This window comes from Ammodytes marinus (genome assembly GCF_949987685.1).
Source record: "Ammodytes marinus genome assembly, chromosome: 18".
NCBI classification, from domain to species: Eukaryota; Metazoa; Chordata; class Actinopteri; order Uranoscopiformes; family Ammodytidae; genus Ammodytes; species Ammodytes marinus.
In genome coordinates, this window is record NC_137222.1 from 3,660,358 (window position 1) to 3,682,434 (window position 22,077).

At 41.6% G+C, this 22,077-nt stretch overlaps 1 protein-coding gene across 1 annotated transcript in view; it reads right to left on the reverse strand.

Annotated features, from left to right (window-relative positions):
* arhgef28a (Rho guanine nucleotide exchange factor (GEF) 28a) overlaps window positions 1–18,327 on the reverse strand; it is a 60,438-nt gene extending 42,111 nt beyond the window's left edge. The window contains exons 1-6 of the mRNA XM_080046346.1: window positions 18,133–18,327; window positions 13,721–13,775; window positions 5,569–5,734; window positions 4,776–5,156; window positions 1,412–1,604; window positions 858–1,047 (exon numbers count right to left, since the gene is read on the reverse strand). Of these exons, the coding sequence (XP_079902472.1) occupies window positions 858–1,047; window positions 1,412–1,604; window positions 4,776–5,156; window positions 5,569–5,734; window positions 13,721–13,753 (963 nt within the window). The 5' untranslated portion in view covers window positions 13,754–13,775; window positions 18,133–18,327. The remainder of the gene's footprint in view (window positions 1–857; window positions 1,048–1,411; window positions 1,605–4,775; window positions 5,157–5,568; window positions 5,735–13,720; window positions 13,776–18,132) is intronic.
* Between the last annotated feature and the right edge of the window lie 3,750 nt (window positions 18,328–22,077).

The following is a 22,077-nucleotide window of genomic DNA, read 5'->3' on the forward strand; positions in this document are numbered from 1 at the left end:
TATTATCATAGACATAATAAAGTAAAATAAAACAATTTATTATGTCTATGGTTTTTATACGCAGGCTCTGTAAATGTGACGTCACATCTGGTGCGCACTGAATTGTGGGTCAGAATCGCCTAAATAGCATGCTGATTTCAACACTAAACAACTCGGCAGGATGTAGTAGACATGCGGGTATTCAAGCATACTAAATCTGACCACAATAATTGGGACATCCTAAAAAAAATTCTACCATACTAAATAGCAGAAAGTATGGGGATTGGAACGCAGGCCAAGATACATTATTCAATATCCTGCCCCTGTCTGTCTGTCCTACACATTGCCCTCCACATGCCCTCTGGTTTACAGACTGCAATAGGCTGCAGTGTTTTGTTTGCTGTTTAACTTTGCTCAACTCTTATCAAATGTCTGATTGGCCGTTTAATAACGTGTGAGAGTCAAGGGCTCGCTGTTTACACAAGCGCCAACAGAAACCTGTGCAAAGGGGGCGGGGCCTTATCTGGACAGCCGTGATGCATTACATCATAAACAGACACGCATGGGAATATATTTTGTTCATTTATCTTCTATGTCATGCTGTAGATGTGATTACAGGATTTTCAATAAAGTTTCAATTCAATTCTCAATATTTTTTAATTTATGTATGTTTTTTAATTTTATTTAACTGTTTTTATGAATGACTGATTTATATAATGACTTATTATGATCTGCATGTCTGTCTGTCTGTCTGTCTGTCTGTCTGTCTGTCTGTCTGTCTGTCTGTCTGTCTGTCTGTCTGTCTGTCTATCTATCTATCTATCTATCCATCCATCCATCCATCCATCCATCCATCCATAGGTGTTTTTCCCCCTCACCACTTTGCGTATGCCCTGGTCTCCCAGCCTCTCTCGTAGGATGGTGACGGTGTCCTGAGGGCAGCTGCCAGGTGTGTGCCTCACAGTCAGCGTCAGAGAGTCTGTGGCGGGACAGAGCCTCAGCATGGAGGAACGGTCTGACCACACACACCTCACGCCTGGGGCAAGGCCCACCGCCGCACCTGCAGGCCTGGGAGAGAGGAAGAAAAAGCCCCTACCATTAGAATAAGGATTACAAGTTATGTACGGGTTATAGTGAATTGAATCCAAGCAGAAAACAGCCTTCCCCTCATGATTAAGCCTGTTTTCACATGTACGGTGCCCACCACCTCTACCATTGTGTCCTTCAGTAAGGCACTTAACCCAAAAACTGATGCAGGAGCGCTGTACTATGGCGTAGTAAAAACACTACCGCTTTCGTCCAAAGGGGGTGCAAAAACAAACAAAAAGTGAACGTTCCTCGGAGCACCTTTAACTTTTTCAGCAGAATATACGACCTCTCATCACATCGGAAGTAACCCCACTATACGCTATAACCAACATGGCGGCCTTACGCTGCTGCCAGCATCCTGAACATGTCATGCTGCCCGTCCTTCTGGGCCAGCTGAAGGGGCGTGTCTCCATCCTGATTGGCTGAGGTCAATGCCCTCTGACCTCTGGGCTGGCCAATCAGGAAGCGGCAGAGATGGACCAAACCCAGACGCACTGCCAGGTGGAGGAGGGTTTCTCTGGGCTGGAGCTCCGCAGCTAAGACAGAGAGAGAGAGAGGGGGGGAGAGAGAGAGAGAGAGAGACAGAGAGAGAGAGGGAGAGGGAGACAGAGAGATAGAGAGAGAGAGAGGGAGGGGGGAGAGAGAGGAGGAGAGAAAGAGAGAAGGAGAGAGAATTTATTATTTTATATGGAATTTAGGAGACATGTTAGCAGTATTTTATAGAACAAAAATGAAATTGTTGTACTAACATACTTACATGCCTCACATGGAGGGTAAACTAAAATATTATATAATGTTAATATTCTGGACCATATTGCACATAGCAAGCCCATAGGCTAATGCTATAGCTCATCGATAAGCAACACAGCCTTAACAATTAAACAGGTAAGGCTTTACTTAATCGTTTCTTATGTAAACTCAACTTTTCCATCAGCCTTTCAATTGGATCAGGGTTCTGGTATTCAAAGTCAAAGGTTTTTAATGTCAGTTCTGATTTATGAAAGACATACATCAGAATCAAAATGGCGTTTATCTCTGGCCCACGGTGCAATAGGAACGATAAATTTAAAAAAAAATTTAAAAAACAGTGTGCAAGATCACCTGCAGCACATGTCTAATACTGTAGACGGTAGCACAGCGCACAGATGAAAGAATGCAGGGCTCGAGAGGGTTACAGAAGGTCTGCCCGTAAATCATTAATATTAGACTGTCTAGAAAAACTGGATGTCTCACCGCACCGACACCTGCTGTTAAAACAGTTGCTGCCTTTTGTTTCATCTTCTGTGGCGCATGAGGGAGTGTAAACAATAATCATAAGGGAGATAAACACTCCCGATTGGCTGGGGACAATGAATGACGCTCCAACATGCGCCTTTCGCTTGGCACATTTATAGCTTTTTTTGTTTTGTAAGCACAAGATGAAAGCCAATGATGTTTTAGATAGAGCCAGCAACCTGAGCTACTTAAAGGTGCACTGTGTAACTTTTGGGTGTGTCAGAGAAGTGAATATTTTCTAAGGTATATTCACAAAACTGAATAAAACAAACTTTCCTCACGGGAAAATGTGATCGCTGGAACAAAGTTTGAAGTTTGAAAGCTACCTTACTGTTTCACTGTTGTTGTTGTTGTTGTTGTTGTTTACAGCAGCAGGGCCCACAGTTTGGTTTACAAACATATTCTAGTCTTACATTTGAATCCTTAAAACTATTTAATTTTGATTCATGATGATAGAATTTTCCAAAACTAAGATTTCCATCTAGAGAAATATGTGTTGTTAAGCAACTGCAAACTATGCAAATGTAAACAAATCCCCCTCCCCGGAAACTGCATAGTGCACCTTTAATCTTTGGCTAGTTCCCTGTTACAGTAAGTGAGGGTGAGTGCTGAGGGGTTGCCATGGAGCTATCTTTTCAAACCCACAAACAATATGCAAATAAATCAATTCATCTCTTTGGCAACCTGTCCTCAGAGCCCCGAGATGAACTGAGACGCCCCCGTCACCTCCATAAAAGGCGCCCGTTAATTATGACCCAGTTTTCGCTCGACGACTGAGAGTTGGTGAATACGTAATATGCTCGTCAAGCAATAGTTCAACAAACAAGAATGCCATTGTCAAATACAGACCAGTTAATGACGCACTAGTGAGGGGCTAGGTAGGGGGACGACAAGCTACTTTGCATTAGCACCTCGCCCGTGTTTTGCATGAAGGGCATCTGCTTTGTCTGTCATGCACATACACTGTAAGTAAGGCCTTGTGTCTGAATTGTGCTGTAAAAATAACCTTGCCTTGCAAAGAGAGGACACAACATTCGTTTTACACTCCCATTCTCTGCTCTCATATCCCTTTTCTTCCCATGCTAAATTAAAAAACTGTCTGGAACTGTTTAGTAGGCAATACATTATCTTAACCAACCCTATCAGCGCAGTATTCCCTTTCCATACTAGGGTATGTGATCTCTTCAAATACAACTCTTTCAAACTCATTAAAAAAATGCACCTATGTTCAATATAAAGTAACACCTTGGCACTTCGTCGAGCGCCTCGCCCTAAATTATTAACAATGGGGGGGGGGGGGGGGGGGGGACTTCACTGCTTTCAAATAATGAAACGTCGTAAATAACAAAATGTGACGTCCCGTTCCCCGACGCCAGAAACTAGTCTGAGGCAGCTGTGGTGGGAAGGAGCAGGAGAGAGAGAGACACCGCAGTGGAGGATTGTGGGAGTTGATCTAATAGACACAGAGGTCTGCAAGACAACGCTAATCTGACTGCGGAGGGATAATGGCAGTAATTACTCTTTGGTCTTTGGGCCCTGGCTGCTGGTCCCTGTGTGCACATCATGTGATAATGGGAGAGTTTGGGCTGTACGATCAGATCTCATAGTGGGTTACGCAACTATTGAACACCACAATGTGCTACACTGCAGAGTAGTATTAACTTTGAAGGACTGATCCATCTATCTATCTATCTATCTATCTATCTATCTATCTATCTATCTATCTATCTATCTATCTATCTATCTATCTATCTTCACATCCCAACTGTCATTTGCATTACCACCTACCAGCATTATTTAACACAGCTAGACCATTTCACATTTGATAGGCTACACGTGTGTTATCTAGCTGGTTTCTATAGTTTTATTTTGACCCACTTGTGGAAGAGTGTAGGTCCAAATCACCTCTGCAGCTACAGTGAGGGTTAGAAGATTCAACATCAACAAGACGTACATCCCAAAACCAAGGCAAATGAGAAGAAAATATGTTTTTGAATTTGAGAGCAGCTCTTAGGAACTTCGACAGGATGTGTATTACAGCAACAACAGAAAAAAGAGAAAAAAACAACAACCAACCAACCAAAACAAAAATCCCCGTGGAAGTTGCAGAGCTGCTTTTTACCACTCATCCAAGATATTTTGCGAGTACAAACTAGAATGTTGGTGGACGAAGCCTCTTGCCCTTGTGTCTTTCACATCCTAAACTCTTCTGCGATACTGAAATACATCCACACACAAGTAAAAACCCTCTGAATGCAGTGCCTAGTTTTGTCAGACTACTGTTTGTTTTTGGTGCCGAGCCATCCGTGCGTCAGACGTGTCAGAGAGCATTAATAACAGGCGGGGACTGGCATGGCATCAAAATTGCCTCTGGCAAAACATTTTAAAAAGCACCCATAACACCCATACAACCTCACTTTCTACTCCCTTACCGTCGCTGGGCTGAGCGTCTTCAGTGTTTTTCCACTGCAGCGGCAAATCCATGTTGGCCATAGCCTGTGTGATCCCCTCATCCAGATGCCTGACACTGCCGGCTTCTTCTTGGGCAACAGGACCTGGCCTCAGTGGCACATCCTCTAACCCCACAAAAGAGGCCTTGTGGCAGGCTGTGGGCGCCCGCGTTGTTGAGAACCTCTCCAGGACTTCCAGGTAGCTGGCAGGGCCTAGCTGGTCCCTGTTTGCCCTCAGGTAGTCTGCTGCTTCCTGGGCTGCGTCCCGGAGGTATCGGAGAGATGCTTCTCCCTCATACGGTCTCAGTATGTCCTCTGAGTAAAAGTAGGATGTGACGCAGGCGACTTCCACCAGTGCATGACCTATAGGGGGAGACCCAATCATGGATACAGGAGGTATAGTGAGACAGTTGCAAGATCTAAATGTGAAGCAAATTGAATAAAGGCCTTTATCATATGTGTTGTGTTATGTGATGTCCTATTTTGTCCTGTGTATTCTAATGTGTATTGTGTACATTGGTTATTGCGTTGTCGTAAGATTTAAGGACCTCAGGAAGAATAGCTTCCTGAGGTCCATAGCTGCAATGCAGGAGCTGATAAGGATCCTCAGTAAAAACAAACAAACTAATATTTTGAAAGAAATACAATTTAGGTGTGTCTACATAAGTGGTTGGAGCGGTTAACTACACTAGTTTGGTCTGAGGATGGTAGTATAGGCAATGTAAATTAACATGGCTGATGTGAGCGTTTGTCAAATGCTACTTCGAGGACATACCAGGAACTGTGAAGCAAAGTGTCCTCCCATCATCATCATTATCATCTCCTCCTCTTCTTCTTTTAGCTGAGGTCACGTGTGAGAGTGTGGAGCCTTGGACGACCACATAGAACTCTGCGTCTTCAGGAGGGGCGGCCTGTAACCTCACATGGGCTTCCACCTGTCCCTGGGATGAGAGAGAAGAAAAATGGTTTGATTTAGTTGCCATTAACAACACAAATTCATAATTGTTGTAACTGTCAATCACTAGTGACTACTAATGTCAAAAGAATATAATGGCGGCAGTGGCGAAGTGGTTAGGGCGGTCGTCCACTGGGTTGCAGGGTCGGTGGTTCGATCCCCCATCTCCCCGCCACATGTCCAAGAATCCCTGGGCAAAGAGACACGGAACCCTAAATTGCTCCTCATAGTAAGCTTGCACCCCGCGTGGAAGCTGCTGCTATCGGTGTATGAATGTGTGTGTGATTGGGTGAATCTGTACAAAACAGTGTAAAGTGCTTTGGGTCTGTGACATACCAGGGAAAAGCGCTATATAAGTGGAGAACATTTACCAATTGAAAACACGGAGGTCTAGAGAAAATGTTTACTGTGTTGGTGTTCACTCTATAGCCCACATTATACACTGCATCCAATATGTTGCATAAGCACTGACGCAGGGACGTCAAAGCATTCTGATTCCAATGCAACATTCTGGAAGAGCGAATCAAGTGCCTCTTCAACACTTACAAAACAAACGTAAATGTTTTTGTACTCAATATTAATGACCAAACTTAGAAACCACAGGAACTCCACAGTTGTATTAATTTGTCCTACAGTGTCTGACCTTCTGCATTAGATTCAACTCAAAGTGTATCTCACAAGTTCAACAGGGGTCGCATACTCCGAGTTCCACACTTGCACACGTGCAATATCCTTCTCTTCTGTTTTTTTTGTGTGTGCTCATTGTAGGGAGGATTTATTGGTCCATGCTTGATGTATCACCATCGTTAATAATAGGCCTACGCATCCATCATGTGAAAAAATGTTTTTGAAAGGTTTACATCATATTAATCTGACATTTGAAGAAATGTTACCATTTTATTCTGAAGCCACCTGTTACTGTATTTTGTGGCTTCTTAAGAGTCTCCCTGCCACATGTCAAAGTGTCCCTGGGAAAGACACTGAACCCTAAATTGCTCCCGATAGTTAGCCTGCTATCTGTCTATGAATGTGTGTGTGAATGGCAATGTGGGAATGGGAACAAGTCTCCCTTGAAAGACCAAAACACTGATAACAGTTTAAATTGTATATAGATAAATATATAATCTGTATATTTATCTCTGAAGGGCCAAGAGTCCACATCCAGCCTAATGGTGGTGACGCTTTGGTGTGATTTCCTGTTCTTTTTTTTTTTTTTTTTTTGGCATTTTTATGCTTTATTGATAGTGTAGAGACAGAGTTGAAATGGGGCAGAAAGGGGAGTGACATGCAGAGAACGACCGCGGGCTGGAATCGAACCCGGGTCCGCTGCTGGCCAAGGCCCATGGGGGGGACGCCCTACCAACTGAGCTAAGGGCGCCCCCTTGATTTGCTATGTTCAACTTCTTAAAGTAATTACAGCTTAAGGATTTCTCTACATCAACCTTATGAACGACCATCTTGCCCCTTGGTAACCAATCAATTAAAGGGCTAGCATAAAGTGTACAGTATGATTTAGCCTTCAAACTGATACCAGTCTCTTTTATTTACTACTTGACTCCAGTCTATCGTGGTTCATTGGCAGAAACTCAATTGACCTTGTGTTAGCGAAGCTGCTGGTTTGGAGTGATAATGGAAGGTCTGACTCACGCTGCAGTTTTTCTCAGCTTGTTGTGTGAGCTAAGTGGTTAGCTACAGCACCACTTAGTGCAGTACTTAGCTCTGGTAATGTTATCGCTGATTGTTTTTCCACCTTACAGAAAGATAAGATGTCGACGTCGGCATTTGTTGGTTCGGCTTCCTGACTTCTTACAAGGGCCAGCTAGACACATTGCATCAGTAGTTTTGAACATTTTGTAAGAAGTAGGGTTTTATTAATTGATTACAAATGACAGAATATCCGTAGGCTGTGTTTACAAAGTAACTGCATGACATTTTCATGGACCTCTTCACTGGATGTATAACATGCTTTTTGTCTTCCTATTTAAAACAAAATAATTAAACATATGTGAACAGAGAACACTTTGTCCATGTGTTTTCACTCCTCCATGGAGAATGTAGTTCCCACTTACAGGTGGAGTCATCAGTGCTAGAGAAAGCCTGTTGTCAAAATCACTTTCTGTCAAAATCAGTGAATATCTCCTCACGATCCTCTACCTGTCCTTAGGTGACTGTGTGTGCGCTGAAGAAAGAAAATCTGGTTTTATACACAGCCTAGGCCCTAGGGTATGGGCTCTTTAAACGGGTGTGTAAACAAAGTGGCTTGAATAGCAACAATGCTATCAATGCAGGCTAAGATGTATGGCTATGAAAATACAGGTAACATGTGTTTTGCGACAAAAAGCCTGTCAATATGTAAATAGGTGTTGAAGAAAAATACTTATCAAAGCCAAAGTATATTCAGTAGCTTATACCAACATGGAAACAGTGTTGCAGTGGGTCCCTCCGAGCCCCTTTGTTTCCATATCCATTCACAGAGCCTAGGCTGTGCATTAACACCAGATTCTTTTTCAGGGCACACACACAAACTGGTAAGTGGATCATGAGCTGATATTCACTGATTTTGACAAAAAGTTATTTTGACAACAAGCGTTCTCCAGAATTGCTGACTCCACCTTTAATTTTAAATCTACAGCTGCCTCAGGGTAATATTGGTTTTAACGCCGGTACAATTTGATGAGAGAGAATTTGTTTGATCCAAACTGTGTCTCACTGTCACTGTGCCTTAGGGGGAAGAGGAAGGAGGACAGCTGTGTGTGTGTGTGTGTGTGTGTGTGTGTGTGTGTGTGTGTGTGTGTGTGTGTGTGTGTGTGTGTGTGTGTGTGTGTGTGTGTGTGTGTGTGTGTGTGTGTGTGTGTGTGTGTGTGTGTGTGTGTGTGTGTGTGTGTGTGTGTGTGTGTGTGTGTGTGTGTGTGTGTGTGTGTGTGTGTGTGTGTGTGTGTGTGTGTGTGTGTGTGTGTCTGCTGATACAATGGCGTCAGTCTGATGTGATCTATGACCTTTTCTCTGGGGCTTTATCACGACACAACCTGATCCGGTAACAATGAAATATTCAACACCTTGTTGTTTTACCTTATGCCTCCCTCGTGGGCAGTGATCAGCTCGGGCACACTGTGTTCTTTATATGCTTCATAAACATAGAGGGGTGGATCACATATTCAATGGGAGAATAGTACAAATTATATTAACCTAATAGGACATTTTTAAAGGTGCATTATGTAATTTTAAGGCAGGTAGATTTGTTTACATGTGTAAAGCCTGTAGTTAGTTTATAAAACATTTATTCTCCACATGGAATTCTTAGTATTGAATAATTATTTCATCATAAATCAAAAACTAAATTATTTTTCAGCACCTGTAACCAAATGTCAGAATAGAAAATGTTTGGGCACAAAACTGCTGGCCCTGCTAGTGTAAACAACAACAACAACAACAACAGTGAAACGCTCACTTTTAAAGGTAGCTTTCAAACTTCAAACAGTGTTCCAGGGATCCAATTCTCCTTTGATAAAAGTTTGTTTATTCAGTTATGAGAATATACTGTACCTTAGAGAATGCTCACTTCTCTGACACACCCAAAGTGACCTAGTGCACCTTTAACTGATAGGGTGTTTAAAGCTGTTTTCACTTGAACATAGAAATCCAAGGATACACCAGTGACAGTGACATGACCTTTTATTTACTATCTATGGACATGACATTATCTAATCTCCCCATGTTGCTGTTGTGGGGGAAAAACAACCTCAGACCTGCTGCCATGTGGTCTCCAGGAAACCAGCAAGTCATCAGCTTTAGAGGCTCTGTGCCGTGATCTCCTGAGTGCCACATGTAAAGGTGACGTCAGGGGAGTAAGATAGCCGTCTGCCACTGCAACAACAAAAACAGCTCCAATGGCACACAGTTCCCCCGACGGAGAAATACAGACCTCTGACGTCAGTATTTTTCCATTTAAATATTCAATTGTAACAACAACGTATTTCAGTTAAGAAAAAAATACGAAAATAAATGACATTGGGGGGGGGGACGATGGGGAAAAGCCCAACTGAAAAATAAAAGTTTGCTGGAATATCCTCATGTAAAATTGGCTTCTGTTAGGAGTGGCTATAAATCATTATGACTTAATGGTTTGGCTTTGATCATAAAACAACAGAGGGCTGAGAAAAAGGCATGTGCTTTTTTGACCATCCTACGAACTGAATTTCGCACATGCTCAATCCATTTCAATAAGGCAAGTTTATATACATAGCACAATTCAGACACAAGGCCATTCAAAGTGCTTTACAGGGGCATAACATACATCAAGATTAGACATTAAAAATGGCATTTAAGAGATAGTATAAAACAAGGAACAGGTGCAGGAAGACAAATTGCATAACATAACAATCAAGGCTGACACTTCAAGCAAAATCCTTTTTTTTTTTCAAATTCACAAGAATATTTCAAAGAGAAAACATTTAAAAAATGTTGTCACAGAGTCCTTAAGTGACACATAGGTGATATGTACAGGTATGTCTATAGGAGCTTTTAAAAGGCTGACAGCTACTGTGCTGTGGGCCTTTCTCTCTCATACCCAGCTGAGACACACACACACATACCTTTGATTTAATCTGCTGTGCAAATGAGACACTAATAACCAGTCCACATGTCAGAAACCGCCATGGGCTAAACTGGAGCCGCGCCACAACCTTTCATTTCAATGAACGTGTGCTGCCAAGTATTGACTCACCATTACATAACAATACCAGGAAGTACTTTCAGATCTTGTTCTTTTAATGTGCTTTTTTTTAAGTATTTATTGAGATGTAGCCAATGATTATTAAGAGTCTTTATTATTTCCTATTCATATTCCAGGTCTGCAGAAATCGAGAAAGCCGATGTAATATGTCTAATGATGTATTTTTTCAAGTGAAAAATATTTTAATTTTTTTTATTTTATGATTGAGAGTCTTATCCAACGTCAATAAACGACTGGCGGAGTGAGGTTTTTTCTGTGAGTTTGATATGTGAGAAAGCATGGCAAACACAACCACCACCACAGCACTCAAACAATATACCACATAAACACACACTATAGGCTATAGCTGAAAGAGGACTAGTGATAACTGCTGCCACTATCCAACCGCACTTTCAGTTGAACAAACATAGTTCAACAAAGGACAGCTAATCTGTACCGCCATTTGTTGATACGCTTAGATAAAAAGCTGTCATAGAGAAACCAGTGTCTAAACAGCCCATGCCCTGGGGGACTTAATTCAGACACAGCGGTGCTTAATGCAAAAGGCTAACATCGTGCTAACATGCTAACAATAACCAAGATTCCAACGTGTTGAAGGTATAATGTTTCACCACCATCATCACTGTCATCTTTGCCCTAGTGTGTGAGCATGCTAGCATTTGCCAATAGAGCGCAAATGTCTTTAGTTTTTTACAGGTCTTTGGCCATAAACCAAAGTACAGGACCAACTAATATTAGAGGGTCATCCCAGTATTATACTATGCACCCTCTTTGGAACATCAATGTTTGTAAAAACTAATAGAACCCTATGGGAGTGTCAAGTGAAAAACTTAAACTGCTTGGGGCGCAATATCAACAACGTCAATCCAACCTACAGGGACCATGAATGTAAGTCAACAATTAAAGTTCATGTGTTTCCATCCATTGTTTGTGTGTGTGTGTGTGTGTGTGTCTGGGTGTGTGTGCGTGTGTGTGTGCATGCGTAGGTCAACCTTGTGGTGGAGATACAGGAAAAGTCAGTGGTTTATTGTTGAAATTAGTATTAATTAATCAGCCCCTTGACGCTGGTGGACAGCATGAATATCCCCGTTCGTTCCTGGGAACCTAGTGGTTGAGATATTTCGGTCTGAACCAAAGTGGTGGATCAACCGACAGGCGGTCAGACCCACAATGACATCCCAAGAGATGTGCTGCCAGGGACGGCCTTAACAGTATCAGAAACTCTCTCTCTCTCTCTCTCTCTCTCTCTCTCTCTCTCTCTCTCTCTCTCAGCAGATGGGAACTTCGCCCATTCCAGCTCACCAACACTAGCACAGAGTCTCCCTGAAGGAGGGAGAGGGGTTTTACTCATACATACACGCCTGGTCAAACAAAATCACTTACGTAAAAGCTCTGCACTGGACCTTAATAAAAAAAAAAAAACCTCCTTCAACACAAAACACTCCTGAACATTCTGCTTGCAAACTCAATGCCACCATTTATCCACTGATCTAGAGCCTAACAGTATGGGCTATTGGCATGACATTATATTGCATGTGTGGAGGTGCACCATAACACTTCACTAAAAGGTGTTACAATAACAGCCTTTATAGTGCCACAGTGTGCCGGAGCTTCACTACACACAAAGCCGAGCATTGAAATCTGGATCTCATTCAGCGGTGAGAGAGTGGCTGCTGTCGGGCTGTGACCCTTGGTAGGGTGGAGACGCCACTTCCTCTTAATGGAGAGGTGTGTGTGTGTGCGTGTGTGTGTGCGTGTGTGTGTGAGTGTGAGTGCGTGTGCGTGTGTGTAAGTGGGAGGGTGCCCGTAATGATTCACATGCCTGGGTTTCCAGACCAGATTCTCAATCAGCTCCTATGAGCGAGTTGAGGGCGAAGGTTTGGGAGCAGCTCCTCCCAAGCCCCCACACTGTAGAAATGAGAAAGGAAGGAAATCTTAAAATGTCAAGGCAACTGTCTTCCCTAGATTCTTGAGTTTTGAGGCTAAAACTAAAACTCTGAAGTTTGAAGGTAAACTGCCTACATACATTTGAGCCAAGTAATTCTCTTTTGCTGAGATAACTTAACATCTATATGTAATGAAAATGTATCTTTCAAATGTTTAAAAACGTATTATATTAAATTCTACATACTTAGAATGATAACAGTTATGCCAACTAATTCTCTGTCATACAGATAACAAACAAAACCAAGTACTCCAAAAACTCTCTGAAAAAAAATATGAGTTGGCACAACTTTAACTTTTTGGAAGTCTTAGTATGTAGAACTCCTGAAGTAACTTGAAGTTACATCCCAACTGAAAGATAAGTTAACTTAACAAAAGATAATTGGTATTTGGCCTAAAACAAAATCTAGTTAGAAAGTTGTCTTGAAAATTTCAGTTTTCCATATTTTTTCATTCTAGCAGTTGCCAACCGCCTCCCCTAAAACTGGTGACACAGCAAAACAAGCAGACACTCTGCTTACCAGAAAATCTGGCAACGCTTCAGTGACTGGCCCACCCAGGCTTCCACACACATGGGAGAATAGGGGCGAGAGAGAGAGAGAGGTAGAGAGAGAGAGAGGGAGAGAGAAGGAGGGAGAGAGAGAGAGAGAGATGGATATGAGCGATTAAAGGGGAAATTGAAGAAAGAAAGAGAGAAACAAAGTTCTACTATGCAAAGAAAACAATCATTTAAACACACCTGCCCACCCTGCACTCTAACATGCTTCCTAAAGAAAAAATATATGCATTTATTCAGTTCACACACTGTTACACTCTTTACAGTGAGTAAAACTCTTTCACTCTGGCTCCCATGTTAACTGGATGGCGTGCTTTCAGAGGGCCATTGTCATTAGGTGGGCAGGCTGTGTGAAAGCCTGGTGTCCCCAGGGGGCTGGCTTGGGTTTCACCTGCGACACACACACAAACACACACTCACACACACACAAGGCTTTTACAGTCAACCAGTACACAGAGGGCGAGTCAGGTCCGAGAGAGAGAGCGAGAAAGAGAGAGAGTGTGAGAGAGAGAGCGAGAGAGAGAGAGACAGAAAGAGAGTGTGTGAGAGAGAGAGGGCCGTAGGGAAAAGACTAGAGCGCTCCGATGCTGGTGAGAACAAAAAAAAAACTCAATGTGGGTCTAAATGTGGGAGTCCCCCTCCTCGGAGTTCACCTATTCACCCCCGGCCACGCCCTACAGACCACCAACACATCATCAGTTATACACTCACAGACCAAAGAATAACACACAGCCACTTACATAGAGGGGCACCTCTCCTATGTCCAGCTCCATTTTCTCTCCATCCACCAGACGCCTGTTGAAGGAAAAAATATAAATTCATATAACAACTAAAACATTGAGAGTTTTAGACTTTTATCCATTACCCGAGTGCAATCTATAACCACCTCCTGTAATAAGAAAACTACACAGTATCAAATGTTTTACCAAATCATCATTCATTCATTGCACTGTGAGTGAGAACATTGACAATTGCTTCTTAAAGGTGCACTGTGTAACTTTGGGTGTGCCATCAGAGACGTGGACATTTTCTAAAGGTATATTCTAATAACTGAATAAACAAACCTTCGTCACAGGAGAATTGGATCCCTGGAACACTGTTTGAATTTCACTAAAGAGAAGTTCCTTTTTCACTGTTGTTGTTTACAGCAGCAGGGCCCACAGTTTGTTTCAAAAGCCTCAAAATATATATTTTTGGATTTATGATGATAGAATTATTCAATACTAAGAATTACATGTAGAGAAACTACATTGCTTTGTAAACTAACTGCAGGCTCTTCAAATGCTCTCCCCTGAAACTACACAGTGCGCCTTTAAGTCTAGAACGGTTTAGGCTAAAATGGTTAAAACGTATTCATTCTAACAAGATGATGTATGTAGCAACCAGTAAACCGAGCTACTCAAATGATAATCCATATAGTCACATGAAAACAGTAAACAGTAAATGCAAACAACGCCTGAGGTCATATTCTGGTGAAAGGCATTATATACACAGTACACTCATGCATATGATGCTCAGCTGACCGGCCCCTTAGATGACGACAACAACTACGCATGTCCTCACTAACTAGGCTACAGTAACAACAGCCCAGTATCTGTAACTGTAACTGTATCATCAGCTCACACCTGATCTGGTCTGACTTCACTCTCAGCTGTGTGAATAGTGCATGAATCGCTGTAGAGCTGTATGGTGGTGGTGTCAGCACTTTGCCCTGGACACTGATTTGCATGGGCTGGTCCCATTCACACACACAAGCCCTTTTCCTCTTGGCGGTACCAATTAGAAATGTAAATGATCATTATTTTTACTGTGCATCGATCTGACGATAGCGCTGCGTTCTACATTAATGGTTGAATCATTTGGTTGCCCATCACATACTGTATAAGAGGTTGGGCAAACAAACCCTAACCCTAACTTTAACCCCGCACAATAGTCTTTTGTGAGGCGCTGGTACTGACAGCAGGATTACAACCATTGAGAAAAAGTGCCACACACTCAGCGAAGCTCCATTCAGTGTCTTTAATCACCAATGTTGTTGACATATTGTCTTCATCAGGATAGCCAATCTCTTGGCCTTTCAATCCTTAAGAGTGACAGTGTTGAAATGTGTCATTTTGTCTTACCCAACAGGGTGGTAGAATGGCCTAGACTAGAGGAAAGGTGGCCGGCCAGTAACCATGAGGTCACTGGTTGGATCCCTGGAACCGGACAGGAGGGTGTTACTTGTGAAACTAGTGGGGGCTGCAATTACATCTACGGTTCCCACCGACTCTACCATTGTGTCCTTGACCAAGACACTTAACCCCAAACTGCTCCAGAGGCGCTGTACTATGGCTGACCCTGCGCTATGACCCCCTCTGAAGTGTGGTAACTTGAGAGGGGATATGAGAAAAGATGAATTTCAATGTGTCTCGGGTAAATTGACTAATAAAGATAACTTAACTTGACAGTCCACGTCACAAAATATCCAAATATCCAATCACTTTATCCTCACATTGGAGAATCTGGGATCAAATATTTCATGTTGAGATTTACGGCACCTACTTTAAAACTAGGGTGGAGGATTTGGGGAGAAAATGGCTTCAAATACCTCAACCGCTCCACTTGTTCTCTTTGGTCCCTCCTCTATGGTCCCTCCCTGACACGCTCTACACCAACAAAGTTGCCAAAGTGAATGGACAGTCCCAACAGCCAATAAGAACACAGAATCTGAGCCTCGCTCTGATTTTTCAAAGTGTACAGCTCATGTTAACTTTGACCAATCAGAAATCATATACCCCAGCTTTAATTTAACTTTTTTTTTTTTTTACCTTACCTTACCTATTTATTTATACAGGTAAATCCTATTGAGACCGGAGACTCTTTTGCAAGGGAGACCTGTTTCCCATTTAGACGTTACCATTTACACATGAAGTCAATGAAATAAAAATTGCAGGTTGCACTATCCTCTGAATCTGGGTCAAACTGGGGATTACCTTATGTTGTTTTATAAGAATAACACCAACATCAACAGTCTACCATATCCAGTCACATTACACTGTAACACACCTACTCCTGTCCCTTTGGGTTTAATACAAACAGTAATATCACTGTCATGTTTGCGTGCTGTTAAATCATGTCCGGGGGGGGGGGGAGGGGAATCATCTCCACAATAGAGGATCGGGCCTTTGCCACAGGCCTGGGCGTCTATGTCTGCTTTCTAACACTATTGTAAAGTGCAACTGGAGAAGAGGTTCACAGATGTCACGTCGTAGGATAAACATTGTCCTACGTTGGCACGATGTCATCCTAGTCATGCTTGTGTTTATACAAGGTTTAACAGACTTAAACTGAATCCACACATTGAAGGGAACAGGATCGCTATCAGGATTTGAGTTTCAACAGAATCATTGACAAGCCAAAAATAACCACATTGACTACAATTAGGCACAGCATTCATTAAGCTCTTAAATCCAGATGTGTTCTTTTACAGACCCTGTGTTCCAAATCACGTACAATTTATTTTTTCTATTCTACATACTTCATCCAACCATAAACATAATCTAGTTAGCATGGTAGGTATTAGGCTACAATTGGGACACACTTTTCCTAATGCATTTCATCATAACATTGCGCCTTGATCTTGCATCTTGCTTTTATATCTGTGACATCGCTGGTTGTTTTCATACGGAGGCTCCGTCGATGTGACGTCATGTCCGGTGCGCAATGGATTGTGTCAGAATCTCCCAAGTAGCATGCTGATCCCAAAACAAAAAATTTCGGCAACATCCGGATGTTGTAGAGCAGGTAATTTTAAGCATACTAAATCCGACCACAAGAATTGGGGACATCCTAAATCTTTTTACTCCCACATTAAATAGCAGAAAGTATGGGTAATGGAACGCAGCCCTATAATCTGCACAGAAATTGTTGTCACTGGTTGTCCTCAACATGCCTTTAAGCCTCCTGACATTCATGCAAGTTCAATGTGAGAATTGGAACCTGACTTGGCTGGTGGCCACGATACTCCGGGGACGGAGCGTGAGAAAAGGGATTACACATAACAAGAGAACGCTCGCTGTCAAGAAGCATTTGGGTCGGCTCACCGTGACATCTGTACACGTACGTGACGCAAATACCTTCAGACGTGAGCGCGCCATTGATCCTGACATCCTGGACATTTTTCTGCAGGTGATGCATGATTGGATAATCTAATTCCGCTCACATGAAAGGGCTGCCATCAGTGATAGGGCCGTATGAAAAGTTGTCGTGCCCTCCCCCTTTTTATTACTAATTTACTGTGGGACAAATGATCATCTTAAAAGGTGCGCTATGTAACTTTGGGTATGTCAGAGAAGTGAACATTTTCTAAAGTATATTCTCATAACTGAATAAACAAACTTTCCTCACAGGAAAATTGGATCTCTGGAACACTGTTTGAAGTTAGAAAACTTCCTGAAAAGTTACTGTTTCACTGTTGTTGTTTACAGCAGCCGGGCCCCACAGTTTGCTGCAGGCTCTGCAAATGTAAACAAATCCCCCTCCCCTGAAACTGCATAGTGCACCTTTAACACATGGGATATCAATTAGTGTTCCAGTGTTACTAATCACGTCTTGGGCAATGACGAAACTAACACAGATGCCACACAAAGCGTCATACTCACTAAATAAGGAATAGGTAAACAATAGACTACAGGCAACTATTTTTACTCATCAATTTGAAAAATACATCATATAGCAGATAACCTTACCGCTAAAAGGCACTGCTGGATGGACTAGTCGACAAACTCTCACTCAAAGAAGTGAAACCTGGTTTTAGAAAATGTCTGTAGCACTCAATAAACTCAGAAACAATAAAAAACCGCAAATGCTTTCAACCTGAGATGTGAAACTCCCACAGCCAAATACGGACAGCAAATGCATCATCAGAGCAATAACAAGACCACTGAGACTAATGACAGAGCTTGAGCCAAAAACGTTGTAAAGTATTGAAGTCGCCACGAGACGTTTTTAGGTATTACCTTTGAACGCACCAGCAGCATTCAAGAGTCTTACAAATCAATAAAAACGATCATATAGGCCAACATACCCAAAAAAAAGTCATTATAAGTGTGCGTAAGCCTTTCTAAGCACAAGTTTTTTTTCCAGTGAGGATGAATCGGCTTGCCATTACCTGCTGTCGTGTCTCTCTCTCTCAGCTCTCGCTCTAGCGCACGATCCGATCTCCGTGAACTCAAGTTGCTGTTGTAGGCAGATTAGTAAAGAAGAAATAACACAAGTTATCGGGTTCCTCTCCGCTTAAGAATGACTACAGCTGCTTTTCACAGACGTATTCCGCATGTCTGTGTCTGTGTGTCTGTGTGTCTGTGTGTGTCAGTCTGTGCCTCATCCGCGTCTACGGTTGGGAGTTTGTTTGCAGGTGTCGCCGCTTGTGAGTTGCTGCTCCTCTGTGCAGCGTTCTGTCTCCTCTGGTCCAGCCCCCTCACGCACGCACGCACGCACGCAAACACAAAAACACACACACACACAATGGGGCTTGCCTGTCAGAGAGGTATAGGACAATTCCCATGTTATGATGATGACATGTTCATAATGTCCCCATGCAATTAACCGATTCAGAACCTAATTATAAAAACGTTTGCTATTGTGGATTTTTTACTCTAACGTAAGTTAAAAATCATCAGTGGTAAAATAAATTAAAATGAAAAACGTTTTTTTTTTAAATAAAGTTAAAAAATGCAATAAATTCCTTTGGAGAAATTGTTTTTGTTTTATTTTAATCAATGGATAACAAGCAATAAATAAAGTGATGCTATTATTAATTAATTTTTTTTTTTTTTTTTTTTGGCTCAACAGCAACACTCGTTAAAGTTGTTTATGGTCTACACATAATGTCATTTTTGGCTGAAATGTTGGAATATCTAATTGCAGTGACATAACTTGGGACTGTATTTGTTGTATAACTTTTGCTGCTGTATACATGTCAGGTTCAGTTGATACAAAGGTCAGTTGTAGTTTCAATCTCCTCCGATAAGATACACCTTGAGGTGATGTCATTTTCACTTACGACCCATAATACAGTATGTGGATCTGCATCTGCATGTAACACGTCACAGTATGCCTAAAACACATATCAATTATTATCATAAACATTTTACTTACATAATATTGTTATTATTACAGATAGGGTTGACATTATAGCTCAGCAAGAAACATTTGGTTTTAAATGGTCAGAGACCTGATCCTGACTTTTAGAAAAGGTCAAGCTCCGAAATAGCTGGATCCTACATTTCCCATAATGCAACTCAATGATAGATAGATAGATAGATAGATAGATAGATAGATAGATAGATAGATAGATAGATAGATAGATAGATAGATGGATGGATGGATGGATGGATGGATGGATGGATGGATGGATGGATGGATGGATGGATGGATGGATGGATGGATGGATGGATGGATGGATGGATGGATGGATGGATGGATAGATAGATAGATAGATAGATAGATAGATAGATAGATAGATAGATAGATAGATAGATAGATAGATAGATAGATAGATAGATAGATAGATAGATAGATAGATAGATAGATAGATAGATAGATAGATAGATAGATAGATAGATAGATAGATAGATAGTTCTCTTTCTTCTTAATGCTCTATTGTTTACTAGAAATCTTTCCAGTCTCAGCTGGGTAAGCGTAATCACACACAGAGGACACAGACGTTCACACACACAGACACACAGACACACACACACACACACACACACACACACACACACACACACACAGACAGACAGACGTACGGACAGCAACAGGAAGCCAGAGGAAGACTTGCCCACCCTTCCTTCCTGCTGCCAGACAGACAGACAGACAGACAGACAGACAGACAGACAGACAGACAGACAGACAGCAACAATACTATCTTATAACAAGGTCAGAAGACTGAGATAATTTTTCATTTTCTCCGGGTCATTGTCTTCCTGTTGAATTGGGGAGATGAGGAGACCTAATGGCAAAATTGGGACAGGAACAGAACAGAGCCCCATCATACATGAAGCTGTGCAAAACCATAACCTGCTGTGAGAACATGCTGCCACCTGTTGGTAAAACTATAAAGCAAAAAGAAGTAGAATTTACAATACTGCCATCATGTGGAGGTTTCTCATATGACAGGCCACATGGGTCTTGTTTTTTTATTTTTATTTTATTCAAAGGTGCACTATGCAGTTTCAAGGGAGGGGGATTTGTTTACATTTGAAGAGCCTGTAGTTAGTTAAAAAAAAAAAAAAAAAATGGCAGCAATCACAGAAACAGACAAAAAAAAAAGCACAACAAACTTTTTTTTTTTTTAACACAATTCTAAAGACATAATACAACAAAATGACCTTTCACCATGATTTGATCGTCTGTATAGGATATATTTGGAACTTGTTACAAACAGTGTCCCAAGCCAATATAAACACATGCATTATGTTTAATCCTAACAATTGTTTTTTCTGAATAAGTAGCAAATGCTCCACAAAGCGACGTCCAACCCGATTTATAGGTGCAGTGTGGAGAATTTATTGGCCTTTTTTCCCAGAACAGACTGGTGTAATGCACTTGTTGGAAGACGAAGTGGAAGTACTTTAGAATAAATGACTAAATACATCTTCACCTCATCACTTGATATTGTGGAAAGACTTGAGGCAGTTGGTGGATGATGCCATCTTTATTTACTAGCTTCTTGTCCTTGAAGGCCACCTTACTTATATCTATGGGGTTATCCAGGGAGAGTTGCATTCTAGAACTTTCACCACTAGATGCCACTACATATACAGATATTACGCACTGTACCTTTAAGTATAAGGTATTTTTTTTTCTCTCACTCATCCTATTTTTCAGTGCATGTGTGTGTGTGTGTGTGTGTGTGTGTGTGTGTGTGTGTGTGTGTGTGTGTGTGTGTGTGTGTGTGTGTGATCAAGGCGGCCTGTAGATGGCGAGGGCAGCACACCGTGGATTACACACAGACTGAGGCTCACATGCAGTAGTGAAACAGATCCCAACACAACTCACCATCATCAGACTGTGTTTCAATCAGCTGTTTTTCCCTATAAAACGTGTCCAAGAATAACGGTTTAGGAATGAGGAATGGCTGTGAGGTTATTTTTAGCTTGAATAAACTGATCCTGGAAAGCCCCCCTTGACCTCTCAAACACACGCAGTGTAAACAAACTCACTCCTTCAATTGAGATTAAAGGGGCTTTGAATGTTGCAACACATACTCAACACACAGTCAAAGCAACGTTTTCCCCCAATCCTCCTTTGTTATATGTTGAAGGGAGGTTTTCTTCTCACCAAATGCCCAAATAATCTGGTATGAGTCTATTATGAAAGTGACAATAAGTTACTTTTTATTGATTTTTTTAGGTATTTTAACCTTTTTATTGATAGTTGAAATGGGGATAGAGAGGGGCGGTGACATGCAGTAAAGGTCCACGGGTCGGATTTGAACCCACAACCACTGCGGCAAGGAGTTAGCCTATATGGTGCACGCTCTACCCACTACGCCACGGTGAGCTAGTGAGCTTTAAGATCACTTGATTTATTCAAGTTATAATGTGTTTACGTCTGTTAAATGATCGCAATAAAGCAACACGCAGTAAAGTTGGCATTGATACCTTCTAAGCACACAGAGAGCCTTTACATAAAGAGTCGATAAAACATTTAATTTAGGATTTATGTATAAGGATAAATACTCCAGGGGCTTTGACAAAGCTTATCCCACAAAGCTTAATCCCACAATTATAAAACAACTACTTGGCCGCTCACATAAACACAGAGAAAGTCACACAAAGAGAATCTGGACAGACAGAGATAGATAGATAGATAGATAGATAGATAGATAGATAGATAGATAGATAGATAGATAGATAGATAGATAGATAGATAGATAGATAGATAGATAGATAGATAGATAGAGATACATACATACATACATACATACATACACGCATACATACATACACGCATACATACATACATTGATAGATACATAGATAGATAGTTCTCTTTCTTCTTAATGCTCTATTGTTTACTAGAAATCTTTCCAGCCTCAGATGGGTTGTAA